Raw genomic sequence first — 24096 nt, forward strand, 5'->3', positions numbered from 1 at the left:
TTTATTCTTTTTTTTATTCAAATCTAATAAGAGCCAAGCAGTACAAAGTGAAGATTTCACTGGAAAAAGAGCCATCTCAAAAAAACCTCACTTAACAATCCCCAACCCTCCCATTGAACATACCCAAACACCATCTGGTTTTTATCAGCTGAGAAAAACAACTACAGCATTCCTCTTACAATACTAGAAAAGACACATTCCAATGCTGGTTTATAGTATTCTCAAAAACAAGCACAGCCTAGAAAATAAACAGAGCTCAATAATAGCTCTCTCTCTCTCCTCCTCTCTATAAACACGGACACTCTACAGAAAACCTGTCAGTCCCCTCATGTGTCTAACACTTCATGTTTGTCTTTCACGGTTGACTTAACATGGTCCCGTCCGGGAAATTCTTCAACACGTGTTGTTCAAAACTTCCTCGGCTGCTGGATGAAAAAGGTCCGGGGGGAGTGGGTCTTCTCCATCGCCGGGCGCACCTTGCTGTGCCTCACGCTCACCGGTGTCTCTGGAAAGTCATGGCTCAGCTGCAAACAGGCAGAAGTTTATTACACACCGAGAGGCACTGTGACTATTCCAGTTTGCTCAGTTTGGAATAAATCTAATGTGCAAATTTTCTGTACCTTGTCGAGAGTTCCTGCCAGAAGAATGCTAACTTGTTGCATCCTGTTGGTGGTGGCGAGGGACCTGTAGCAAGAGCACACATATGCAATAGTTTTACTGAACTTGAAACAAATTTCAAAATACTGCAGACCATTCTAACATCTTATGGTGTGAGACAACACCCATTTCTATGCCCTTTTAGTTTACACTTCACACGCATTTATTATATTTTTAAGATGAAGACTGCCAACCTCGGTTTGTCAGACCTCTTGGTCTCCTTCTCTGGATGGGTGCCACTCTCGTCCAAGCTTTTCTTAGCTACCCGTTTACCTCCAGCCTTCACTATTGACCCAGAGAAGAAAACGGTTTAATGTGGGTTAATCAGATAGAGAAGACATTAGTATGCAGAGGATCACCCCCCCCCCTTTCTGTAAACACGGTAAACTAAATCCTCTACGAAACAATCTTAAAGATGGAAATATTACTTTTGCAGAGTTATATTGCTATATGAATGCTACACAGATGGTCAAAGTATGAGAGCAACTAAGTCATTATTAAGAGTCCAAATTGAGCAGGTGGCCTAAATCTAACAGTATTTCCAACCTGTGGGTCAGGGATCAGTCTGGGGGGGGGGTCACAAGAGGATTACACTAACAGATTTTTTTTTCAGATTTGCCTGCTCTTTTATTAACCTCTAGGCAAAATAACTGAAATTTAAAAAAGAAAAAAAAAAAAAAAAAAAAAAAAAAAAAAAAAAAAACCCCCTTTCATTTAACGACTCAGAAGTAACGCCCTCACTAAAGCCAGGCTGTGATGATGGGGGCCACACAAGAGGAAGTTACTTTATTTTAACAAAATAACGCAAAAAAACAAACAAAAAAAATGTTTAAATCCGACATGACAACGTGAGTTAAACTAAATCATCAAGCAGTTTTCCATAAATCATGAAATTCTCCCTTAAATGAAAAAAAGTGATGTAGTTCGCCTTTGTATGCAAACAACAAAACAATGGGGGGGGGAAAAAAAAAAAAAAAAAAAACTTAGATAATTTCTCTGATAGTCGAATTGCTTCTAACAACAGTCGGTGTGTGATTCTGCATGCATGCATGCATGCATCCCCCCCGTGCCTCTGTGAGGACACCGTGTTACTTTCAGCGGAGGCCTGAGCATGAGGGAGAAACGCAGCTGCACAGAAGCAGCCCGACGGATGCAATCAGCATTATAAAAGAAAAACCTGCGAATCACACGATGCGGTTACACTGTAGCACCCTGTGCACCACAGCCGGGTACAACACACAGATGCACTGCACGCTTTAACGTCTCCGTCTGCACGCCTCTCTGTACGTCTCGAGTGAAAAACAACAACGTTTTTGTCTTTAATGTATTTTCCCCAAATAAAAAAAAAAATTCAACGCAACAACACGCAGTGAGCGTCAACAGCAGCTTACCTGCCGGAGGATGCCCAGCTTTCAGCAGAGGATTCTCCTTCGCTCCAGATTTGGAGAGTTGTTGCACCATTGTTGAAACTTTCACAAGCAAAACAGCAAAGAAAGCACTACACCGAACTCTCCTCTACGCCCACTTGCTTGTTTTTATGCTCAAACAAAGATGACGTCCTGTTTTTACAGGAAGCACGCAGCATGAGAAACGCCTATTTTCCACTGATGTTAAGCTCTGACTTATAAAACGAAACAAAAACGACGATATATTGTCCTACTGTAATCACTGTCTTTCGGTTAATGTCTAAGGAACACGATTTTTTTTTCAGTTTTATTTAAATTGCTTTTTTTTTTAATTTAATTTGAGGGACTGTTTTATTTTGAAAATCTCTGCAAACATTGCAATGCCAGATTAAGAAGCACCGCAATCCACAAGTGCCCTGAGGCTGTCCGACAGAAAGAGTGGAACTAAAATAAATTCACTTTTGTTTTTTGGTTCATTCGTGCTGAAGTCAGATGTCATTTATAGTTTGTGTCTTTTTAGCACATGATTGAGTCTGTACAATATGTTCTTGCACACAGTGCATTGGGCAGGAACTGTCATATGACTAACACACTTATTTGGAATATTTAAGCATGTTATCTGATCTTAAGGCCTTGTTTTTGATTTTTTTAATTCCCGAGGCTAGTTTCATATTATAGAAAAACTGTATATATATATATTGCACAGTGAGGGGGAGGACTGAGGGGTTAATAGGTAAGCAGCAGAATATTAGCAGAATTACCTTTATGGTGGAGGACACGGACAAAGCAAACATGAGACATGTCCATTTCTCTTGTTTCATCACCTTACATACGGTTGCATTCTCTTATAGGGGGATGTGTTCATGTTTAAATGTGCTGATATGTGTTGCTGTGTTGCTGCAGGCTTTTTTTTGGCCACAGATGAAGTTTTCTGAACTGGTTGCTCAATCTTGGGATCCACAGACATCACAGACCAACTGGCTGAATGTACAGCTAAGACTGAGGAGCTGCACATCTCTGGTCCTCTTGAGCATTTTGTCATTGTTTGGATATAAGTGTTACTACACCTACCTTTACTGCTTGCCAAGAAACTCTAGTGTGGAGAGCTGCAACTGTATTCTGTTTCCTTTTCCTTTCTCCCGTTTGTAGTTTTATTTTCTTATAATATTCTTAACATTGCATTATGTTGCTCCTACTACTATACTACTACTACTACTAGTAGTACGAGGACTTTTCTGCTTCAGCATAGCTACATAGAGCGGGATTGTTCATGGCTATAGTCAATTCTTATGGTTACATACATTTTTTTTTACTTCAATATGGTGAATAGTCTTCTTTACAAAACTGGAAAACATGGTCCATACCAGCACTTTGCATTTAGTTGCAAGTGGTAATCATGATCAATGAAGCTTGATGCATTTATTCATGATGTGTTGATTTGAAAATTCACATTCTGAACATGCATGGTAGAATAAAGCATAAGGGTGTGTCTTGAACTGAAAGCTTTCTCACAAATAGTTAAAATTCTGGACGTTTACACGTTTATTTGGCCCTGATAGAAACAGTTTTATGAAAGGCAGGGCGGCTGATTTGAAGCTGGCCTCCCTCCACTCATGTTTGTGTGAATACAATGTTATGAAACATTTTTTTTCCCTGACAGGAAACTGCAGAGAACAAACTGTCCAAAAGAGAGAAGAGTTTGATTTCTCTTGTGGGTTTTTCCCATATTCACACTCATTTCTGTTTGTGTGCATAGAAACAGCGAGGGTAAAGGATATGTTTGCACTGTCATTTTGAAAAGATGCAATTACCCGACAGGTTTAAAAAACAAAACTGACCTTTTATTATTTTTTAGCATGGTTGTGTTATGATGCCATCTTTGTCCATGTATTTCTTCATATATTTATATATCTATAGAGATTTAACATGGCACAAGTTTCTTTTTTTAACCAGTGCTGATGAGTGTAAACCAGGTAACACGTTGTTTTTTTCTATATTTACAATAAAATGAAAGAAATGTACAAGACTTCATGGCATTACACAGCTTCAACATTAAGTACAGATACAATTTGATCCCTCTGTACAATCTAACATCATTAGTTCACTGTTGTTTTTTTATTTTTCGTGTGTTTTTCTTTTTTAACAGATATGAGTTCATGATCCATTTTGGCTTCAGCACATACACATTCCCCATCTTGACTCTTACCGCGGACCTTCGCTCACATGACTCACACCTTTCACCATGCTATCACAGCTAAGAGTTTCATAAAGAAAATAAAACTAACATCTAGACAGGACGCACGTCTCCCTGCTGTAGTGTAGGGTATCATCCCTCAACAGCCCCCCCCAGCATGATTTCATCTTCTTCTTCTAAATAAAAAAATAATTTAAAAAGAACATTCCTTGATTTCCTTCTTTGGCACACATTCCTATCTTTCCATCTGCCATTGCTCAGTTGAACTCATCCCCTCCACACACACACGCATTCACTTTAAAACAAACACTTATGAAGCCAAGTTCATGAAAAAGTTTTTTGTCGGTTCTTGTGTTCTCCTCAAGCTCCCCGCCTTTTTGCTGCGGGATGAAGACGCCCCTCAGACCTAAACCCAGGAGTCAGGAGAGCCGGGGTACTGCTCAGGCCTGTAGGAAGGCCTCCGTGTGCTAGCGTAAAAGTCCACGTAGTTGGTGGTGGATTTCAGTCCGTGAGGCTGGGAGCTGTAGTCTGCCGAGGGCGGGTAGTTGATGACCTCCTCCAGGTACGGGTCGTCGTAGCCGTGGGGATGCTGCAGGTACATTCTGTACGTGTCGTAGTTCCTCCTGCCCGGCTCCTCTGTATAATACACAGGCTGCAAGGACAACAGAAAGATAGGCTGTGATTAACTGATTTACACTGGATTATGATGAAGAGCCAGCAGTGGCAAACACATTTATTCAAGCACTGTTCTTAAAGTTATAATCCTCATGAAATCAAATTCATGAAATTAAATCCTTTTTGTGGAAGTTTTGGACCTTAATGTTAGTGGCGATCTAAAAGATTCAAATGGCCTTCATGAGATATAATAATCCATGTATGTAATCTTGTGTATCTGTTAATAAGTTCATCTCACTGATGTCAGTCTCACTGTTTACTGTTCACTCTCATCACACAGCATCAGAGCCGATATCGACTTAATGCAAACCGAGCATTTCGCACTGCTGCTGCCTCAAATTAAAAGTATTCAAACTGGCAAAATATATCAACAAGATTTGAGTTGATTGCGTTTATTCACCAGAAACAAGTCTGCTAAACAAGACATGTTCGTTTCAGTTGCAGGCGACTGGCTGCACCCACTAACATTTTAAGTATTAAAATGATAGTTTTGAGGTACTTGTACTTGTGTATTTTCATTTCATGCTACTTAATCACTACATTACAGAGGGAAATGATGTATGCTTCACTCCACTACATTTATCGGGATGGTAAAGTTAGTGGCTACTTTACAGATTCCAATTTTATGATGCATTATTACCCTTAAGCATATAAAGTCAATAAAATTAATTTAGACATGAAGATTTATACCACTAATCTACTCATGTATGTCTGTTAATTATAATACTGCAGCCAGCAGTTTAGCTTAGCTTAGCATAAAGACTGAAAACAGCTAGCATTGCTCTGTCCAATGCACGGTATCGTGTTTGTTCAATCCATACAAAAACCGAGGTGTAAATACATTAGGTGTAGTTTTCGGGTTTTATGTGCCTTACTTTTTCTTGTCCGAGCACCTAATGGACTCTCCACTGCTTCTTCTCATCTTACTCTTAGCTAGAAAGGAAATAAGTATATATCCTGAAAGTATTCCAATCATTTAAAGGATCTGAGAACTTCTTCCACCACTGTCAATAACACAAATACTTAGTTAGAATCTTCCACTTGTTGGTAATAAAAAGAAACAACAAATGCTAACATCTCTGCAGTTTGAGCTAAAAGCACTGGGTCTGGCTGGAGTTTTGTATTTTTTAAGCCAGTAAACTAATCAAACACCTCAGAGCCTAAACGTCTCTAGCCACTAATGCAACAGAAAACTGTGTCAAGGTAAATGGTATGAATCCAGAAGATAGAATGAATTTATCTGAATGGGGTGATGACTGTCATTAATGTGATGGGATGGAGGACACAAGAGAACACTCTCTTTTGTCTCCTGTCTCCTGTCTCCTCCCTCCTGCCTCCTCCTCCTCACTGTGCCTGTTATCTGAATGGGCACACATGCATGTGTCCCGCAGTGACAGGTGCCTGAGACGCACCCAGACCATCCCAATCCCAGCAGTCACAATCACTCTCGCTCAGACAATAGCTGATGTGCTGGGTCATACCCAGCATCGCCCTTTATCTGCAGCGGAATACGCGTCAGTCTCTTTGTGTTAGTCGAGTGGGGCGGAAGAGCCGGTGGTGCTCGCCAGGTTTATACAGCGCGGTGGATGGATCTCAAACAACAGCCTCGTAATATTACTATCAAACACTTCCTTCAAAGGTTGGATCACACCTAAAGTTTGCTGTCTAAACCTGAATAATGAAGCAAACAAGATCTGAAAAAAATCATTCGTAAAAAAAAAAGAAAAAAAAAAAGAAAAGAAAATGAACAAGAAATATAATGAATCTAATTGTTTTGAGTCAATACCAGAAAATAAAAAAGCTAAACATTCTCTTTTCCAAGCTGCTTTTCTGCCTTGTAGTTCATAGCCAATTAAATATATATTTAGACTGTTGTTCAGACAAAACAACCATTTGAAGATATCATCCTAGTCTTTGGGAAATTATGGCAATTTTTCTCTATTTTCGGATTTTTCCTTGACTCATTTTATAATCGAGAAAAAAATCAACCGATTGAACAATAATGAAAATTAGCCCTTGTGCAAACTTTACTTGGTTGTATTTTGATGCATTTAAATCCACCAAAATGTAAATATTGTGGATGCAACACTGATTAGTTGCTGACTTATGCAATATACAAAATTGTCAGAACCTTCCACCAAAACCTGAAGCCTAGTGATGACATATAATAAGGACTAATACAATTATTTTTTACAAATGTTCCTCTGTGCACCTTGTAGTGCCCTATACTACATGTCTCTCAAATGTGTGTTGTTGTATGTGAATACCAAGATGCTATTATGTTTTATCCCTGCGGGGGGCGCTGCTTGTTGTTGCAAAAAGTATCCTGCACAAATAAAGGTAATTTGTATTGTGGAAATAATCTCACAAAGTACCATGGCAGGGTTGAATTAATCAAAGAGAACACTTGCAGATATGAATGCAGAGCCTGTAAAAAAGAAACAAACATTTACACAGAATAATTCAATTCACCTGTGTTCTTCTGGGCTCCTCTCTTGTGGGGGATGAGTAGTAATATGGAGAAGGCTTTCCAGAACCTGGAAATAATTAATGAATATAAAGAGCAATTCAGTGGGACTTTATGCAAATACACTTCCTTACTTCAGTTCATATCAGTGAAAAAGTCTGCCCATCCCCACAGGACAAACGTCTGTATTTAGATATGCAGTGCTGTGGAGAGCAGTAACACCAAATAATAGAGTTGTCCACTGCTGTTCTGTTGTCTGCATAGCCCATGGGATGGGTATTTTTGTTGGCACTTTACCTAACGGTGGAATCCGGAAACTCAATTTCTAATTTGTTATGTAACGTGTTGAGGCTGCGGCTCAGTTTGTTTACTCTTCCCTCCCTCTGCTCCCGCCAACCAGCGTAGGCTGGCAAGAGCCCTCGTCTGGCTGTAGTATGTCTGGGTACCCACTCACTGACCCGGTCTGCGTGCTACGACTCAGCTCAGCTAACAATGGCACCGTTGTGGAGAGTCCTCCACTGGCTGACCAGTTCACTTTTTCTGCCGAGCAGACCAACTCTTAAGTGGTCTGAATTAAATTGTCTGACTGTCTGAGGGCTGGCAGGCCTTAGTGGAGATGATAAAAGAGACTGTCTTGGCAGGGAGACGAGACTGGCCATGGAATCTGCTCGGAGCATTATGAGGGAGAAAGTAGATAAAGCGTTGCAGAGAGAGGACCAGAGGGAAGCCTGTGATTACAGTCTGGTACAGAAAGTAAATACAGTTTAAATACGGTTTTAAATACGACTAATATGCAAACTGTACAGACTTTCAATAGCTGTCCGATGTGTGCATTGTTTGAGTACCTGTATACTGGTTTTTATGGATACTGTTGTCCCCTTGGTAATTATAAAATTGCATAGTTGATGGTGCTCTCTGGTAATCTCTGATAGTGTCTCTATGCTCTTTGTTGCCCAGCATGGCAGGAGACGACGTGGCACTGGCAGCTGTGAAGAGAACAACACATTTCAACAGTAAATTCCAGAGGTTTTCCTGTTTCACTGGCGGCGTTTATTTTCATCTGGCAAGGTCTGCAGGAAACTAGAGCCTACCAGGGTGGTTGACTGGGGACATCTGAATGGTGCTGGTGGGGAGGGTGGGCTGGGACTTGAACCTGTCCCGTTCAAGTGTTGACACTGGAGTGAGGAAGTGGTTTTGGTTCCATCCGCCCTGTTGGGAAGAGGAGAGAGGAAAAGTGTTGGTTTGAATAACTAGAGCAGTGCTGCATTTTGTAAAACTCTTGTGTGGTATCTTTAAAACGCCCTGTCTTTGGTCACAGAGGGAATATTTGAAAAATTCCTTTTTCACTGTGGCCAAGAGTAAGCCCATATTGATAAGGCACAGTTACTATTTACAAAAAATCTTTTAACCCTTTAATATTTATAAGACTCGTCTTTCTTTTCGGTTTAAATCCAAAAATAATAAACAATAATACAACAAAAGTATAAAAAACACTAACTAAGGCAGGGAACGGGAAAGAGGGGGAGAAGACGAGCCTAACAAAAACTAAATACAGAAATGGACATTTAGATGACGGTTACAGTGCTCCATTTGAGAGGTATGGGTGGGACCGTTCATGTGGAATTTTAGCTTTTATATTGTAGCATGATAAAAAAAGAATTGCATGATAACACATTGAGCGTCAACAGTTTCTATCATTGCAAATTTCCCCGCTGCGGGACTAATAAAGGATTATCTTATCTCATCTTCTTTCTTACAGTTAAACTGCCTTTGTTTGCATAAGGCAATCAACTGATGTGAAAACAGCTCACATACTTTAGTGAAAACACAAAAGTATGTGACTGTTTAAACAGAGCCATCAGGGGCGGTTGCCATCATCCATAATGTTCTTACTTTCTTATAGATGGTACGCAGATCCCGGTACTGCCACAGCGTGTTCAGCACCTGAGCAGCTGCTTTAACCACCTTCATAGAATACCTGGAAAACAAACAAAACCATAAACATGTACTTTTGAATCACTTCAACCTCATTTCAAATCACATTGCAGATATCACAGGACGGAGTGATTGAAGGACAAGAGCGTCCTCAGTGGGTTTTAACCTGGAACATCACTGAATATATAGCAGGCTAGAAATAGCTGCTGGTACATCATTCCACAGGGACATAAAACCTTGATGCAAACGAAACCACCTTCCCTGTGGCCATGGTCTCTCCTTCTCTGAGCATTTCAATGTGTATATATGTGTGTGTGTGTGTGTGTGTGTGTGTGTGTGTGTGTGTGTGTGTGTGTGTGTGTGTGTGTGTGTGTGTGTTCATTAAATGTATAAGTGTTTGTGTAAAACTGTCGAAAGTCCAGGACAGTCTGTACAGACTTGCCACCAGCCACATATGGCTCTTTGTGTATTCAAGCTGTGCATTTGAGCATGTGCACATGTTAAGTGTGTCCGGTTTGCATCGGTGTGTACTCGACACCCCCCACCAAACACGCCGGGACAATTACATGCTGCTGGAGCCCACCTGTCTCCTCTGCCCTTGGTGATGTTGACCAGCTTCTCGATGCCGCCCGTGTCGGCCAAGGCCTTGGCGTTCTCCATGTTTTTGCTGGTGACCTCGTGCAGGGTGCAACAGATGGCCGCCACCGTCTCGTCTGACAGCAGGGTGGTGTTTCCTCCGGGGAGACGATTGACCAGGTCCCTCATTGCGTACTTCCCTGAGAGGCAGGAGGGGGAAGTGAGACATGCAGCTAAGTCAGTATGACGCAGTGTACAGTAGTAAGCTTATGCACAGAGACAAGAAATACAGACTTCATTGCGTTTATCTTTCCGTGTTACGTAATGTCAAAGTGAAAGTCTGCCACAGTGACCTAAAGGATATTTTGTGCCGTCTATATGAATGATATATTAATTCAGCTCGGGACTGCAGTGAGGTGGACAGTTTTCCTAAATGACATTGCGTTATCGTCACAAGGACGTCAGAGTGTGAGCATCCTGGTGTTAAAATAAATGATTGTTTCCCCCTATCTCTCCTCTAGCAGAGCAGCCTAGCTGAAGGACCTGAATAAATGCAGCATTTTTTCTCTCTCTCTCTCTCTCTCTCTGACACAAAACCAAAAGCACCTTAAACACTACACTGCAACTCCTCCCCCATCTGCCAGACGTCACCCCTGCATTGCTGGACCTGTAACTCCTCAATATTTCCACAAAGAGTGCACGTAAAAACTTGTTTTTCATTAAATGAGAGTGTTTAATGGAACAAAAAGGGCTGGAGTGAGATGAAATGAAAAATGATAACCAGTAGTTAAAATGTTCACAAAACGCTTTTGGTTGTGTTTCTGCATTTAATTGAAAAAAAGGATTTCAAACACATTGTTTGACAGCAAACCAACATTTTTTCTTCATGTTTTATGCATGTAGCCATGCTAAACCCGTTTACAACATGGCTTATCAGTGCAACATGAGCTACACTGTTAACTAGAACATAGCCGTGGTAAGAAGAACAGCATTAAGAATCCTCATATTTGTGTTTAATCTTACGCAACACATCAGAATCAATTTCAGTCTGAAATGAAACAGTGAGACTGACCTATGAGCTCCTTGTTCCTGACATCCAGCGCCATGTTTCTCAGAGCAGTGGCGACCGAACTCACCACCCTGTCGTTATCCATCCGCAGCAGCTCCACCAGGATGGGCAGCCCCTTCTCCTTACGCACCGCTGCACGAATGTACGCTGCAAACTGAAGACACAAAAGACATTAAACCTCCAAATGGGTCTTAACGGCGCTCAGGGAAATGGATGGTCTTGAGGTGGAAATTTCAACGTGTGTGTTTCCAAATGTTAAGCTGCATTAGCTATGACTGACACAGTTTATTTAAATTGTAATTTGAAATAGATGCTTGAATAAATAGTCTGCTGGAGAATGCGTGTATTTGTTTGTGTTTACATAGATACACAAACATTACTGTACCTTCCAGTTGCCAGCTGACAGGTTCTGAAGGGACCCAGCGGCGCCCTCCAGAGTGGCGGGATTTGAACTCTCAGCCAGCAGTGTCAAGTAAGGTTTAACCACCGAAGGGTGCCATAACATCTCTGCCCCCTTTGGAGACTTGGAGAAGCCGGGGATGGGTCCGACACCGTCCCACTAAACAAACAATCACAGTGTTTAGTCAGGTTTATATACAAGTTCTTATGCAGACTTTTTTCAAAAACACATGAAAAATAATACATCAAAGTAGAAAACACACTAACTAAGGCAGGGAAGGAAAAGAAGGGGAGAAGACAAGCCTAATCAAAACTAAAACTAATCAAAACATCCTTTTCATAAAGATGTTACTTTACACAATAAAGAAGAAACAGCCATGTGGTCCGAACTTCTTGCTAAATGGTTTGTTAATTTCCCCCCGCAAAAAAATCCATTAAAGTTGACATGCGTGTTGAATAATGTGGACACTTCAAATTCTTTGCCGATTGGAATATCGCACTGAGCATCCATTTAAAAACGGCACACTCACTGTGTCTTCCGTCAAGCTCTTTTTTTTCTTCTTCTTTTTCCTGCCCCAGCAGCTGGAGTCCACCTCTTTACTGGGCGACTCGCTGGCCAATAAGCCGTCTAGCTCCTCCCCCCCTATCTGTCGCGATGGCGGCAGCTCCAGCTCCAGACGATACGACAGGTTCCTTAGAGTGCAAATACAGTTCTCCACAATCTGATGGAGGGCAGAAGGAGACAGGGGTTTGCGTGAGTAGTTATGGTAGCGACTGTCTAAATCACCATGACAAAAGCTACAGTACAATAAACTCTGTGCAGCACGCTACACTGTATACAGCCAATGTGTGGTACACAGGCCTGCTGTCTGCGGCGTCACAAATCAATACGTTACGGAATCCAAAGGGGCTCCAGTAAGAAAGATTATCTGGAACAGAGCTAATGGATTTTATTCCACACTGTTTGAGTTCTGTCCAGGCTCTGCCCCACAGAATGTCAATGAGCCTACATGTTTGACAAAACTAAGGGGCCTAAATCCTAGAAGATGTGATCTCTGCTTTACAGATGAGCAACTTCACTTTTTATGTCTTTTACAGTCTACAGAAACACGTCTGAGAGACCGAGATAGAAAAATATTCATATACTCTATATGCAGGTCAATGAGCTAGGCTATCAGATTCTGAATGTTGTGCATGTTTGAGTTGTTCTTTGGCTGATAGGGTAAATGAAATAGTCGCTGCTGGATGCTGTGGAGGTCATTCCGACACATAAATAAAGTAATAAAATGATTCAAACAGGGTTAAGTGGGATTCTTCACCAGAGCCTCTTATCATGTGGCAGCATGTTTTCCTCCTGTGTGTGTGTGTGTGTGTGTGTGTGTGTGTGTGTGTGTGTGTGTGTGGGGGTGGGAACTGTTTAAGTGCATACCTTGCTGTCGAAGTCAGAGGTGTTTACACATGCTTTGATGACGTAGAGTAGTGAGTCAACCAGGCCTTCACAAACGCGCATTTGTTTTCTGGCCTCCTCACCAGCTGAACTCAGGTTCCTTTTGAAAAGCAGATCACACACACACACACACACACACACACACACACACACACACACACACACATACACATACACACACACACATACATACATACATACATACATACATACATACATACATACATACATACATAAATAAATAAATAAATAAGGCCTTTGATTTGTGGCTTCACTCAACAAACAAATGAGCATATGCAAATACACAAAAACCCAGCTGTGTGTGTGTCCCCCCCACTTGAATGTGTAAACCATCCATAATGTATGAAGTGTCTGTGTGGTCTGACTGAAGTCATTATAGCACTTTGCTGAGTAAATAAGGAACTAACTAAATGTGCTCTCACACACACATACACAACCTCGACCACATCTATGCATGGATGCGTAAACACACACACAGGCTCAATTAAAGGCTAAACTCTACATGCAGCACACTGTCTTCAAAGGAAGTCACCCAGGGGAAAAAGCTGGCAATAATACATAATTGACTGAAATAGTTTATGAAATGATGATGACTTTGAAACAGAGACATGACGGGTCATAGCTATTTGACTAAAATATGCAAAATTACAAGAGTTTAGGTATTTTTTTCTTTTGATGTTTATTGAAATCATTATTTGACACTATCATGTAAATGTTACTGTTGTGGGGTCACGTCTGTATTATATTTTCTTCAAAGACAATATTAACAGAGCTTTTAAAGAAGCGCCACATGATGAGCTCATTCCCCACTAGGTGTAATAGCGTCAGTCGTCCACATAGGGGTGCTAGTGCCAAGTGTGCTCATCAGGTGGTTTACCTCAGGCAGCCTGAGGTGTTCCTCAGCACCAGGGAGGAGTGGAACTTCAGCTTGTGGTCGTCATCGTAGGTGGAGCTGCTCCATCCAGAGTGAGGGATGATCACAGTGTTGGTGAGAGTTGTTAAGGCGTCCCGAATGATTGTCATCTTGATGGCGTCACATGACGACAGGTTCCACAGCAACCCTGTGGAGACGCCCGCATGAAAACACAGGCAGTGAGAAGCAGCCACGCGTACCTCGGGGTTATGTCAGCTGTCATGTGCAGTTAGGGTAACCCAACAGAGATAGCAACAACTTGGGCTTTTAATAGCTCAGTGGATGTGTGCGTGGATGTGTCCGCAAACAAACAAATGGAGACTGACATACAAAAAAGTGAAAAAAATACTCCTTACAAATGAAAGAACAGCTCGAACAGCTCGAGCATCAAGGCATCACACATTCACGTCAAATTTTATCTTGGCAGAATATCCTCGGGGCTAAGATGATTTGCTTGAAACGGGCAAAAAAGAAATAGGACGAGGCGGAGAACCATATGGCAAAGGCTCCGTTATTTCAAATAAATTATAAATAATGTAATGGATTTAGAAAATGATTCAATGAGTCATTTCACTCAATTCAAATAGACTTTTGATAACCACTGATAATTATGCACAGTCCTGGCAGCCTTTGATGCTGCATCTGTCAAGGATTTGCCAGCATGTAGCATGTTCTCCTAATTAGATGCCTCTTGCTGCTAGGCTTATACTAGGGCACAGGCGGACTTGTGCAAGGCACCAGCAACCTTTGGGGGGAGGCTGATGCTGCAGCTGAGTACACGGTTAACGCTCAAAAATGCTGCTGCGACAAAACTACAGAGTGCATGTGTGTTAGTAGTCACTTCATGACCTGTGTCCAATACTGCTCCTGTTTTTTTTTTGCAGTACAACTTGACCTTGGTTTTGTAAGTGCAGAACAAAGTACATGATCTACAGACCAGTGCAAGCTATTAGACTGAACTCTGTATGTGTGTATGTGAACCTTGTATACAAGTGCGCCTCCATGGTAGAGGTCAAAAATAATGATTAGCTTTCCCCGACATCTTCTCTTTTATCCTTGCTTTTTATTTCCTCTTAGCAGGCTGCACTCTCTCTCTCTCTCTCTCCCCCTCTCTCTCTCATTGAACCAACAGAGACAATAATAGTCTATAATGTAGCCCAGGAGTCCAATTCAGACACACTGCTGGCAAGAAGCTGTATAGACAGATACGCGTCTGCCAAGCGGTGTTCCTGCCAATCATTTAATCAACAGCCATTTCACTTACTACCACATCAAAGCTCTTTAAAGAAACATTAAAATCTATAAGTGAAATGTCATTATTTCATTTTTATTTTGACAAAATGTCAATACAAAGCTGAGGATAAACTGATGCATGGATCTCCAAAAGAAAAGCATGCAGCATGTGCTTCTTATCAGAGCTTGCCAGCAGTGTGAGTGGGGTTGCATGCAGAAACCCTAGCATCGGATGGGGCTACCATCTCTGCTCCACTCAGGCAGTGGGATACATTTCAATCAAATCCCTCTGCGGTGATAGAGCTCTGCTCCTTGCGCAAGCACATTCAGTTCTGTGTTTGCCTTTCTCACGGGATACTCTGATACAAAAGGAATGCCCTGAAACAGGACCACTAATGCAGTGATAAGGCAGAAATTCCCACGCCTGCTGACCAACTACTCTGGTCATTTCAACTCCACAACCCCACTCTAGTCCCTCCACACCCAATCTAATGACAATTTCTAGAAGTGAAACATGCAGGATTTCAGACTGGTCCTGTGGAGCCGGTAGCGTGATGGAGGAATCAACAGGCGAAATTCACTAAGGTGTGACTGACAACGCTGTTAGTGGTGCAACACCAGCGGCAATAAGTCATATCTGACAGTCAGATGGAGCAAATCTGTGTGTGTGTGTGTGTTTGCTTGTGTGAACCAAACTGTGTTCTCTGCTCATATTCTCAAGTGTCTTGTCCCTGGCTTTGAAACAGCGACCGAAGGTAAACACTGTTGTGACACCAGGGCCAATACGTCTATCTAGAGTTAAACTCAATAGAGCAAGAGGAGGGAGAGGCTCAATACAGAGATAGAGGGAAATATATTATAAAGCTGGTTAGAATATCTCTCTCTTTTGAAGCATTGATCCAAGAGCTAACTGAACTGAAAACTGGGCGGACATTTCTCTTGACTTGAGGTAGCTCAGCTGTGGCGGATTCTAGTGCTTTGATGCGATGCACAGAGGAGAAAATGTCAAAAGATCATCGATTGGGAATTAAACGTCTGGAAAGGATTGTGTTTGTTTGACTGTAGTCTAAGGGCTGGGTTATGCAAGAAAATAAAGTAGTTTGTATTAATGTGTTGTCCGAGCATGTTGGAAGGCAAACGTGTACCTAAATGTCCCAAAAAGGCCACACTGGAAGCCGGGGTGAAAAGCTGGCTGTCATAGAGAGAGGGGGGAGATAACGGCACACATTTTCAGACAGTCTCTCCTGGAAGTCTTCTCTCCTGGTTCCCAAAAGCCGTTTGACCATCGATAAGCAATTATACTGGTGACTAAATGGCCCTGACACATGGAGCCAGTGGTCAGATGGCCGTCAGGAGGACCATCAGTGAGTTTTTTGTTTGCTGATCGTTGCCGGTTGAGTTTTTGCAGCACAGTTGGTGTTATCTGTAAATGATCGCCAGAGTTGCATGTAGAAAATCAATAGTGTCACCCTTTTATTGCAGTTGTTTCTCTGCTTTTTCACCTCTGTCTTTGCAGTGCAGGGTGCACCTTTCTATTAGACATACTCTCGTTCAAGTATAAAAAGAGACCGCTTAAAGTGAAAGTGGCCTGAAAATAGTAGGCTGAATTACAGATAGAGAACGCTGATGAGGTATTTCCTACCACAAAGGCGCAGAATATAGTATGAAAGTGGCTAGGTACATTTTATGTCAAATTTTCAAATCATTGGATACCTGATAGAGTAGAGAGACGGGACACAAGAGGTGAGAGAGGTAAATAATAGACAACATTGGGTGGGAAAGTATTTCCTAAGTCTGCAGTGCTGGTTCATTGAGGTTGGATATCTGTTTCAGGGTCTATAGTTCACACCATCTACCCAACAGTCACATTTTCACAACTATCATAACACTGAGCTTTCAGACCTGTATCCGTTCAATATCATTCATATTCAAAGCCCGCTCAGTTACAAGTCACTGTATAACAAAACAAGCTGTAGAGTTACCGCATTGCACGGCTAAACACAACCTGCAACTATCTCTACTAGACACACAGAGATCAAATTGATCTGTTGTTGTTTGATTCCCAAAATTTCAGACTGCTCCTTTGATCTTTGTCTCTTAAACCACCGGGGCAGCATTTCATCAACTTTGTCAGGTGCATTAACTGGGTCAGCATTTAGTTCATTCTGTGAAAAGCTGCTGATCATTCAAAAAAACTGACAAATTTATTAACCTTTACATTTTTGGGAGCTGGACTGGAAACTCGTCGATGCTGCATCGACTAAACCTCAGACGAGCAGCTTGCGGAGTACTTTTGAGGTTTGGTGGGTGTTTTCTCATTTTCTCCCTCATGCAGCGGAAGTCAGTGCAATGCTGCTCACGGCTATAACTGGATTTATTTTGGGATCAAATTCACTTTCTCATTTTTCATTTGATCAAAAGGTCTCAACCTCCTCATTCTTTGTTCTCAAACAATCGATGCCAACACTGGGCAACTATTCAGCTTTGTGGAAAACTTTTCAAAGTACTTCTTAGTTTGATAAACTGACAAATACAAAAACAGCTCAACTGTTAAAGCGCTCAAGATTTTAAGTTCACTAGATTCCCCAAAAAGTATGTTTTGACATATTGATTAGATAAAATAATATCAGTTCTCTTGAAGAGCAGGACTTGAGCCAAATTTAAAAAAAGCAAACAATAACAGGATTGTGTTAAAATACGGTATCTTCATTCTGTGTTTTTTTTCACTATCAACTGACTCAAAATGTAAATAAATGTGGCATGGTCACATTAGGCAATGACAGGAACAAAGACAATACAAGCGATAGTGTTTTATGTGTAAGAGGAGATGAGGAGTTTCTTAAGTTCAATGCCTAACCAAACTATCTCCAGAGATTTGTTTATTCTAGCAACAGATGAGGAGTTTAGATGAGGTGGTTAGTGCATACCAGCCGAACTAATGATCTCCTAAATAAGTGACACTTTATTTGACAAAATCGTTTCTCTGTAAGAACAAAGAATTATCTTTAAATACACTTAAATACAAAATTAGACTCTCGAAAGCTTGAAACCCAATAAACTCATGATTAACAATGTGGTTGAGTTTTATGTACTAAGGAGCCTTGAAATATCTAACAAAGGGTCACAAAACATAGCTTGTGTGTGTGCATGCTGGTCTCAGGCATCCCCAGTATGGGAGCTAATGAGAGACCAGTTTGGTTTGGCCTTTTTGATCTGAGGGGCTGTTACAGGACAGCGCAATAACCACAACAGCTGCTGGGAACCGAGGCAGGTAAGGATCGCTTTGTGTGTGTCCCCACAACACGACCTCTGGCCTCGGAGCAGGGGGGGGGCCTGTTCTTGCAGCTACTTTTAATGACGCACAGGTGACACCTGGACCTCCCAGCGGAGTCGAGAAGGAGCTACTGACGCTAATGGGAGCCCCCAACGCTTCTCAAGCTGAGTTCTGACACCTGGCTGGCTTTCTCACCGGCTCAACACTGCTGCTGCTTTCTAAGGTGTCATAATTCATTTATATTCAGCATTGTCCAAACAGTGCATTATAAGTAGAGATGTGCTGCTGGTGAGTGAGTGATTTCTGGCTGCTCCACTTTGGTGTGGGATGCTCTTGTCATCCAGCTGAAAGCTCTTTATGTGGATTGTTCTCATCAGCCGTAATTAACCAGAGGTGATGCAGCACTTCTGACCTTTTCTAATTGCTCCCCAGTCTGGGGCCTGAACTACAATTAGCTGCAGCAGGCTCTCAGGCTGGTCGGGGAAAAAAAGTAAAACAGACCTCACATTAAAGCTGCTTTCTCTGGTGGGGCAACCTTTTGAAATGTGAATGAAGGGAGCCAAAAAAGTATTACGGGATTTCAACCATTGATTCTTGTGTACCTAATTATAACAGCGACAAATTAAAAGACAAATTCTGCTCTTGTGCTCTTTTAAAAAGGTGATCCTTTGGTATGCGTTACTGAAGACAAACAATAAAAATGCTTCATGTGTTGTGTACGTATTCTGACTGTATTGTTTTCCTTCGGGGGCCCCGCTGGACTGCTACCCGAGGCCATATTAGAGCGGGGGCTGGAGCCGAGCTCAAGCAGCTGACTCAGCCACCTGGGAGCCAAACGTCTTGGCTTGCTTATTTCACGAGTGCTCCACCCTGATCCTAAACAACACAGATTTAGACCCTGTTTGCAGAGCTTAGACGACACACAAACACGACTGAGCGGCACGCAGTGCAATAGCAGAGAGGAGGATACTGACAAACAGACTGTCACATACAGTTGTTTTCAGTCAGAGACGCGAGCTAAATCTCTCTGCAGACGCTGAAAATGCGGTTTCATTTCTTTGCATATATTCTAAGCAGTAGTGACAGCAGTGGCAGCAACTTAAGGGAAAGCCTCTTTGACTCTGTTACTACAACAATCACAATCTTAGGATAAGCCACAGTAAGTCGTCTACTTAACTGTTTAGTAGTTTCATAATTCATGCCCAATCTCTATGAGTAGTATTGAATAGTTAACCATGACGTGCAGCACCATTAAGTCATGACCCAACACAGTGTTATAACGAACCGCCATAAAGCACCTCCAGCGTTGTCTGGTAAATAATTCAAGATCTTCTGCACAATGTTCCTACTATGTAACCCTGCGCTCAACCTGCTAAAGATCGAATTCTCTACAATATAGACCCAAAACAACAGCTTTTAATGCTGAAGAGCTAAACAATGAGCTAAAACTACATATAAAGCTCCGTAAAGACGAAGGGAGTTGCAGCTTCAGGTAATAATCACCTGTAGGTTTATCACCACAAGCTCCTCTCATATTTTTACATTGTTATTTGAGTTTAGCATAATAAAAATATAAACTATTACTGCTTTCAGTTATTCACCAAGCAAAAACTTTATACATTCAAGCCTCTTAAATGTGAATATGTGTCCCCTTTCTCTATTTTAAATGAATGCAAATTGTATATATTTGGGTTTTGGACTGCTTTTTGGAAAAACAACAAGTAATATAAAGATGCAATTTTAACTGAAAATTGAAACAGAGATTTTTTTCACTATTTTCAAAAGAAAATTAGACGAAAAGTTCTTTGATATTTAAACTTGTCATAAGATGAAAGGAAGTGTACTTTTGCTTTCTTGTCATGGCGGAAGGAGGAGCTTTATAGCGGATCATAGTTTTGTGGAAGAATGTTAAAGTGGGGTGGAGGGGTAAAGAAACAGTATGGACACTACATGCCCACATCCTAAACGGGAAACCATCAAGCTCAGAATTCACCTCAGTGTTTTGAAATGCAGATTTATCCTCCACACATGCTGACTTACCCGTGACGAGCTCCCTCACTTCTGCATCCACAGTTTTTCTCAGCAGGCGGAGCAGAGCAGGGATGCCTCCCGCGTTCTTCATAGCGATCTTGTTCTCATCCATAGCTTTCCCATAAACCAGGTTCCTCAGAGCTCCACAAGAGTTTTTCTGGACCTCAAGGGCCTTGTGGTCTAGTAGGTCCACCAGATGTTTAATTCCTCCCATTCGACACACCTATGGGCGATGTCAGTGACATTAGGTGGGGAAAAGATTCGGACCACAAAGAGCTTTTTTTTTTTCATCTTATATACTTTGGAGAGCAAAAATCATAGATTTATTCATATGACCAGATAATCCACATGCAGGGAATTTAATCATACTCGGATACCAATTATTTGAATTGCTAATCTATGTCCACAAAAAAAAGCCTTTACCACAGGAGATAAGGTTTAAAAGACTACATTACCGTTTTCATCTTCAGAGAAGAATGAAAGGTACCAGGAAAGGATTGCTCTATCTTTCATGCCTTTCATTGTATAGTATGAATCATTTTGTGATATGATGACATTTTGCACGCTAGTATAAAAAATACATTCTTCATCTCTGATGTCTTATTCCTCTTTCAGCATTACATTGAGAAAGGACAAACTTGACCTTTAATGCTTTGAGGGAAAAACGTGCAGAACGATGGAGTCCTGTGTGTCTATTTTGAGTTAACAGTTGCTGTGTGGTTCGTTTTTCCATTGGTTTATGGCACGAATGAGCAGCGTGAAAGTGTCTATGTGTGGGATTCAGTCGTACAATCTGTAACTAACATTTAAGGGATCACTTTAGTTATTCCAAGTCATGCTGAGAGGGACATGAATAGCTTTGCAATCCATTCAAAAGTTGTGGCAAGTTAGACATTTCACTTGAATCATAAATAAAGGTTGCCAAAGTCAGTAGGATTCATCCTCTCGTGGCCATGAGTGTCTATGCAAAATTATCTTAATTCCTCCAACAGTTATGAACTAACAACTTGGGGTTTTATCTGTTGTAGTTATGGCCATCAGTTCTATTAAATATGATGACATTGTCTCACTTAAATAATGGCTTGGGTCTTGGAGTGAGACAAGAGCGTTAAAAATAGGCCCCATCATGCAACCAGCAAGAACAAGATAAGCCAAAGTATTTGGCAGATTAGCTAACCCATTAAAACTAAAGGGGAGCCTTAATGTCCCTCAATAATCTCTCACTGCACAGGAAAACTGTGCACAACTATAGCAGGTATTGAGGCTAACGCTTCAAGCAGAACATGTGGACACTTTGGGTTGTAAATTGAAGTTTTTGCCTTTGTTTTCCCTTCCAAAAAATTCTACCTTCTTGGGGTTTTGTTTAGGACTTGTCTGATTGTCTGGATGCCCTGTTGGAACAAGTTTTAGCGATGTTGCTGCATTTGAGGTCAATAAAAAGAACTGGATGGAACCTCCAAAATAAAAAGGTTGTGATAAACTGCAGCTTCACTTTAAACAAAATGACACAATTTGAACTGTTTAAATCACACAAAAGTGGTTATTCTGTGTGCCAACTATCAGAAGTTAAGGTGGTTGAGTTAAGGTGTTGAAAGACTCATTACAATAAGACACAGTATGGCATCGGTGGCACAATACCTACCTCAGTCTTAACCCGATTATCACCAAAGCACAGGTGCTGCAGGTAGGCGGCTGCGTTGGCCTGCACTGAGGGGAAGTGGTGCTGCAGCATGTGGATCACCTCAGTCAGCTCCGGGTCACGCCAAGCAAACTCCCTAGAATTAAACGTGGGGTGTAAAGGCATCAGCTTGGCGACAGAGGAAGAAATTAAGTTTCTCCTTTAAAACACAGGCACACTTTGGATCAAAATGAATAAATCAGACCCTAAGGGCAAACTAATAAGCAAAGGAAATTACATTCACATCCAGTTCTATAAAAAAAATCCACTTTGGTCACACTTGCTGCTTTTCTGAATGCAGTACACTAAAGAAGGAAGTGAGGAATGCATCGTCTCTAGACTGCTCTTGATGTACACTTGGGAACTTTTTCAAGTCAATAAAAAATACTATCTTCTGGCATGTTACTTATTAAAAATGTACATCTGTCTATAAACATACAGTTTGAGTTGTGGCAGCTATGGTCTGCATCACTTAGGGTGAACTACGTGCATCAAGAACCCAGGCTGGTCAACCTCTTTTAGTTTTCATTAAATCACAGCACAAAGCCGAAAAACATCCTGGACAGAGATCCTGTTAGATATTCTAGGAGGAAATTTTACTTCCTGAACAGACCTCGGTAATGTAGTCCCCCCCTGGTGAACTCTCTACAAGTAGTTTCACTACAGCAACATACACGGGTGTAAACAAAGCTCCCGATGTGCAAGGTCAGGGGGTTTACTGCGGAGGTCAACCCACTCTCTACGCTTACAGGTCTGAACGACAAGAGCAGACGCAGCACTTTGGCGTATGTGAGAGTCTTTTGTTGAGAGGCCAAGCATGGTAGAGCCAGCTTAAAAGCTAGAGCTGCATGTGACTACTCATGGGGCTCCCTGTTTGAATAGAAAGAGGACACCGGTGTTGACCCAGCAGAACAGCGACGCCTTGTAAGCGTTAGTAGAACCTTCGGCTGACTGTTTCCTGCTACACTACGCCGGCTGCTAACCACTACATCTTATTATTCAAAATACAGCATTACCCTAAAATGTGAGCAGTGCTTACCTGGGATCCTTCTGGATGCTGTCTATAGAGGGTGAGCGGTTAGCACCATCATCCATGGCAACAGCCTGGCGAGTGTAGTTGGGATCAGAGGGCCGGTACTGGGCTGAGCGATACGGATCAGCGTAGGTGGCTGCTGTGTTTAGAGCATAGTTGTTTCTTTGGTAGATCATAGCACTGCGCTGGCTGGGTGTCCGCTGGAGACTCCCCACACCTGAGGGGCCAAAAAAAAAAAAAAAAAAAAAAAAAAAAAAAAAAAAAAAAAAAAAAAAAGTTTAAAAAGGAAAAACACGGAGGCGAGCTGACAAAGCCTTGTTAGTGGAGATTAGCAGCATTCAAACATTTCCAGCTAAACTCTCAGCTCACCGGTAGCACACCACTTCAAACCAAGCTGAAAATAAAAACATGCGGCCGTTCCGTCAGACTCAGCAACTTCTCAAATCTGGAACCAATTAATGAGGAGGATAAAACACAGCTCCCATGGCTCCACAACGCAGAAGTCCTCTTCTTCAAGGGGCTGTTTGCATGTTGTTTTGCTTTTACAAGATTATGGTAAACCAAAGGGATCCTGCTGGCTTTTTTCCAAAGAGGACAGGAGGACTCCACTTGCTCAAAGATCCAACAAATCTTCCCGCTCCTTTGTGCCACTGTGTTGTTAGGCTAACTTTGCCAAACGCAGCAGAGAGCGGCAACGGTAAAACCATGACCGGCTCCAAAACAGTCAGAGATACACCAGTGAAGATGAAGCATCACAAACATGCAGAGAAGCAATCCTTCCAAGGTCCAAAACCTAGTCCTGACGAACAACTCCCTTCAGTCGTCTTCCTCTTTTCATTAGCTCCAAGACATATTATGACCTACTTCTTTTACCACAATGGGTCACAAACACAGAACTGCATAAACAAGCTTGTTGGATTCAGCCCTCCTTCTCACCAGAGCCACGTGATGTGTGGCAGCATGACTGCTGCGCTGGTTAGATCACTATCAGAGTGCCAGCAGGACTGGGCATGTGCATGCCCCGGCTCCCTTCCTACCAGGAGCCAGGACGTTTCAAACTGGTGGGGCTGCTCCAAAAACACAATTTC

General features: G+C 41.8%; 2 protein-coding genes across 5 annotated transcripts in view; both read right to left on the reverse strand.

The window, feature by feature from the left end:
* Nucleotides 1–2198, reverse strand: dap1b (death associated protein 1b). Its single transcript, XM_054615505.1, has 4 exons — nt 2049–2198; nt 852–942; nt 621–684; nt 1–524 (listed from the first exon to the last, which is right to left on the reverse strand). Exons 1-4 carry the CDS (start codon nt 2116–2118, stop codon nt 408–410), a joined length of 342 nt encoding a protein of 113 aa, XP_054471480.1. The 5' UTR covers nt 2119–2198; the 3' UTR covers nt 1–407.
* A 1501-nt stretch (nt 2199–3699) lies between these two features.
* LOC129104279 (plakophilin-4-like) overlaps nt 3700–24096 on the reverse strand; it is a 72631-nt gene continuing 52234 nt past the window's right edge. For all 4 annotated transcript variants that reach the window (XM_054614877.1, XM_054614876.1, XM_054614875.1 and 1 more), the window contains 14 exons: nt 23015–23225; nt 21940–22072; nt 20307–20520; nt 13724–13907; nt 12808–12925; nt 11909–12100; nt 11365–11538; nt 10983–11133; nt 9918–10110; nt 9293–9377; nt 8491–8608; nt 8245–8385; nt 7405–7469; nt 3700–4909 (listed from right to left, as the gene is read on the reverse strand). In XM_054614877.1, the coding sequence (XP_054470852.1) occupies nt 4664–4909; nt 7405–7469; nt 8245–8385; nt 8491–8608; nt 9293–9377; nt 9918–10110; nt 10983–11133; nt 11365–11538; nt 11909–12100; nt 12808–12925; nt 13724–13907; nt 20307–20520; nt 21940–22072; nt 23015–23225 (2225 nt within the window). In that variant the 3' untranslated portion in view covers nt 3700–4663. The remainder of the gene's footprint in view (nt 4910–7404; nt 7470–8244; nt 8386–8490; nt 8609–9292; nt 9378–9917; nt 10111–10982; nt 11134–11364; nt 11539–11908; nt 12101–12807; nt 12926–13723; nt 13908–20306; nt 20521–21939; nt 22073–23014; nt 23226–24096) is intronic.

This window comes from Anoplopoma fimbria, chromosome 16 (genome assembly GCF_027596085.1).
Source record: "Anoplopoma fimbria isolate UVic2021 breed Golden Eagle Sablefish chromosome 16, Afim_UVic_2022, whole genome shotgun sequence".
Classification (NCBI taxonomy): Eukaryota; Metazoa; Chordata; class Actinopteri; order Perciformes; family Anoplopomatidae; genus Anoplopoma; species Anoplopoma fimbria.

What these genes read in the sequence shown, in the direction of transcription:
- dap1b (XM_054615505.1), bottom strand. Translation starts at nt 2,118, where the DNA reads ATGGTGCAACAACTCTCCAAATCTGGAGCGAAGGAGAATCCTCTGCTG. An exon ending in AGCTGGGCATCCTCCGGCAG is followed by an intron (nt 943 to 2,048) that starts GTAAGCTGCTGT and finishes CTGGGTCAATAG; the next exon opens with TGAAGGCTGGAGGTAAACGG. An exon ending in TGGCAGGAACTCTCGACAAG is followed by an intron (nt 525 to 620) that starts GTACAGAAAATT and finishes GCCTGTTTGCAG; the next exon opens with CTGAGCCATGACTTTCCAGA.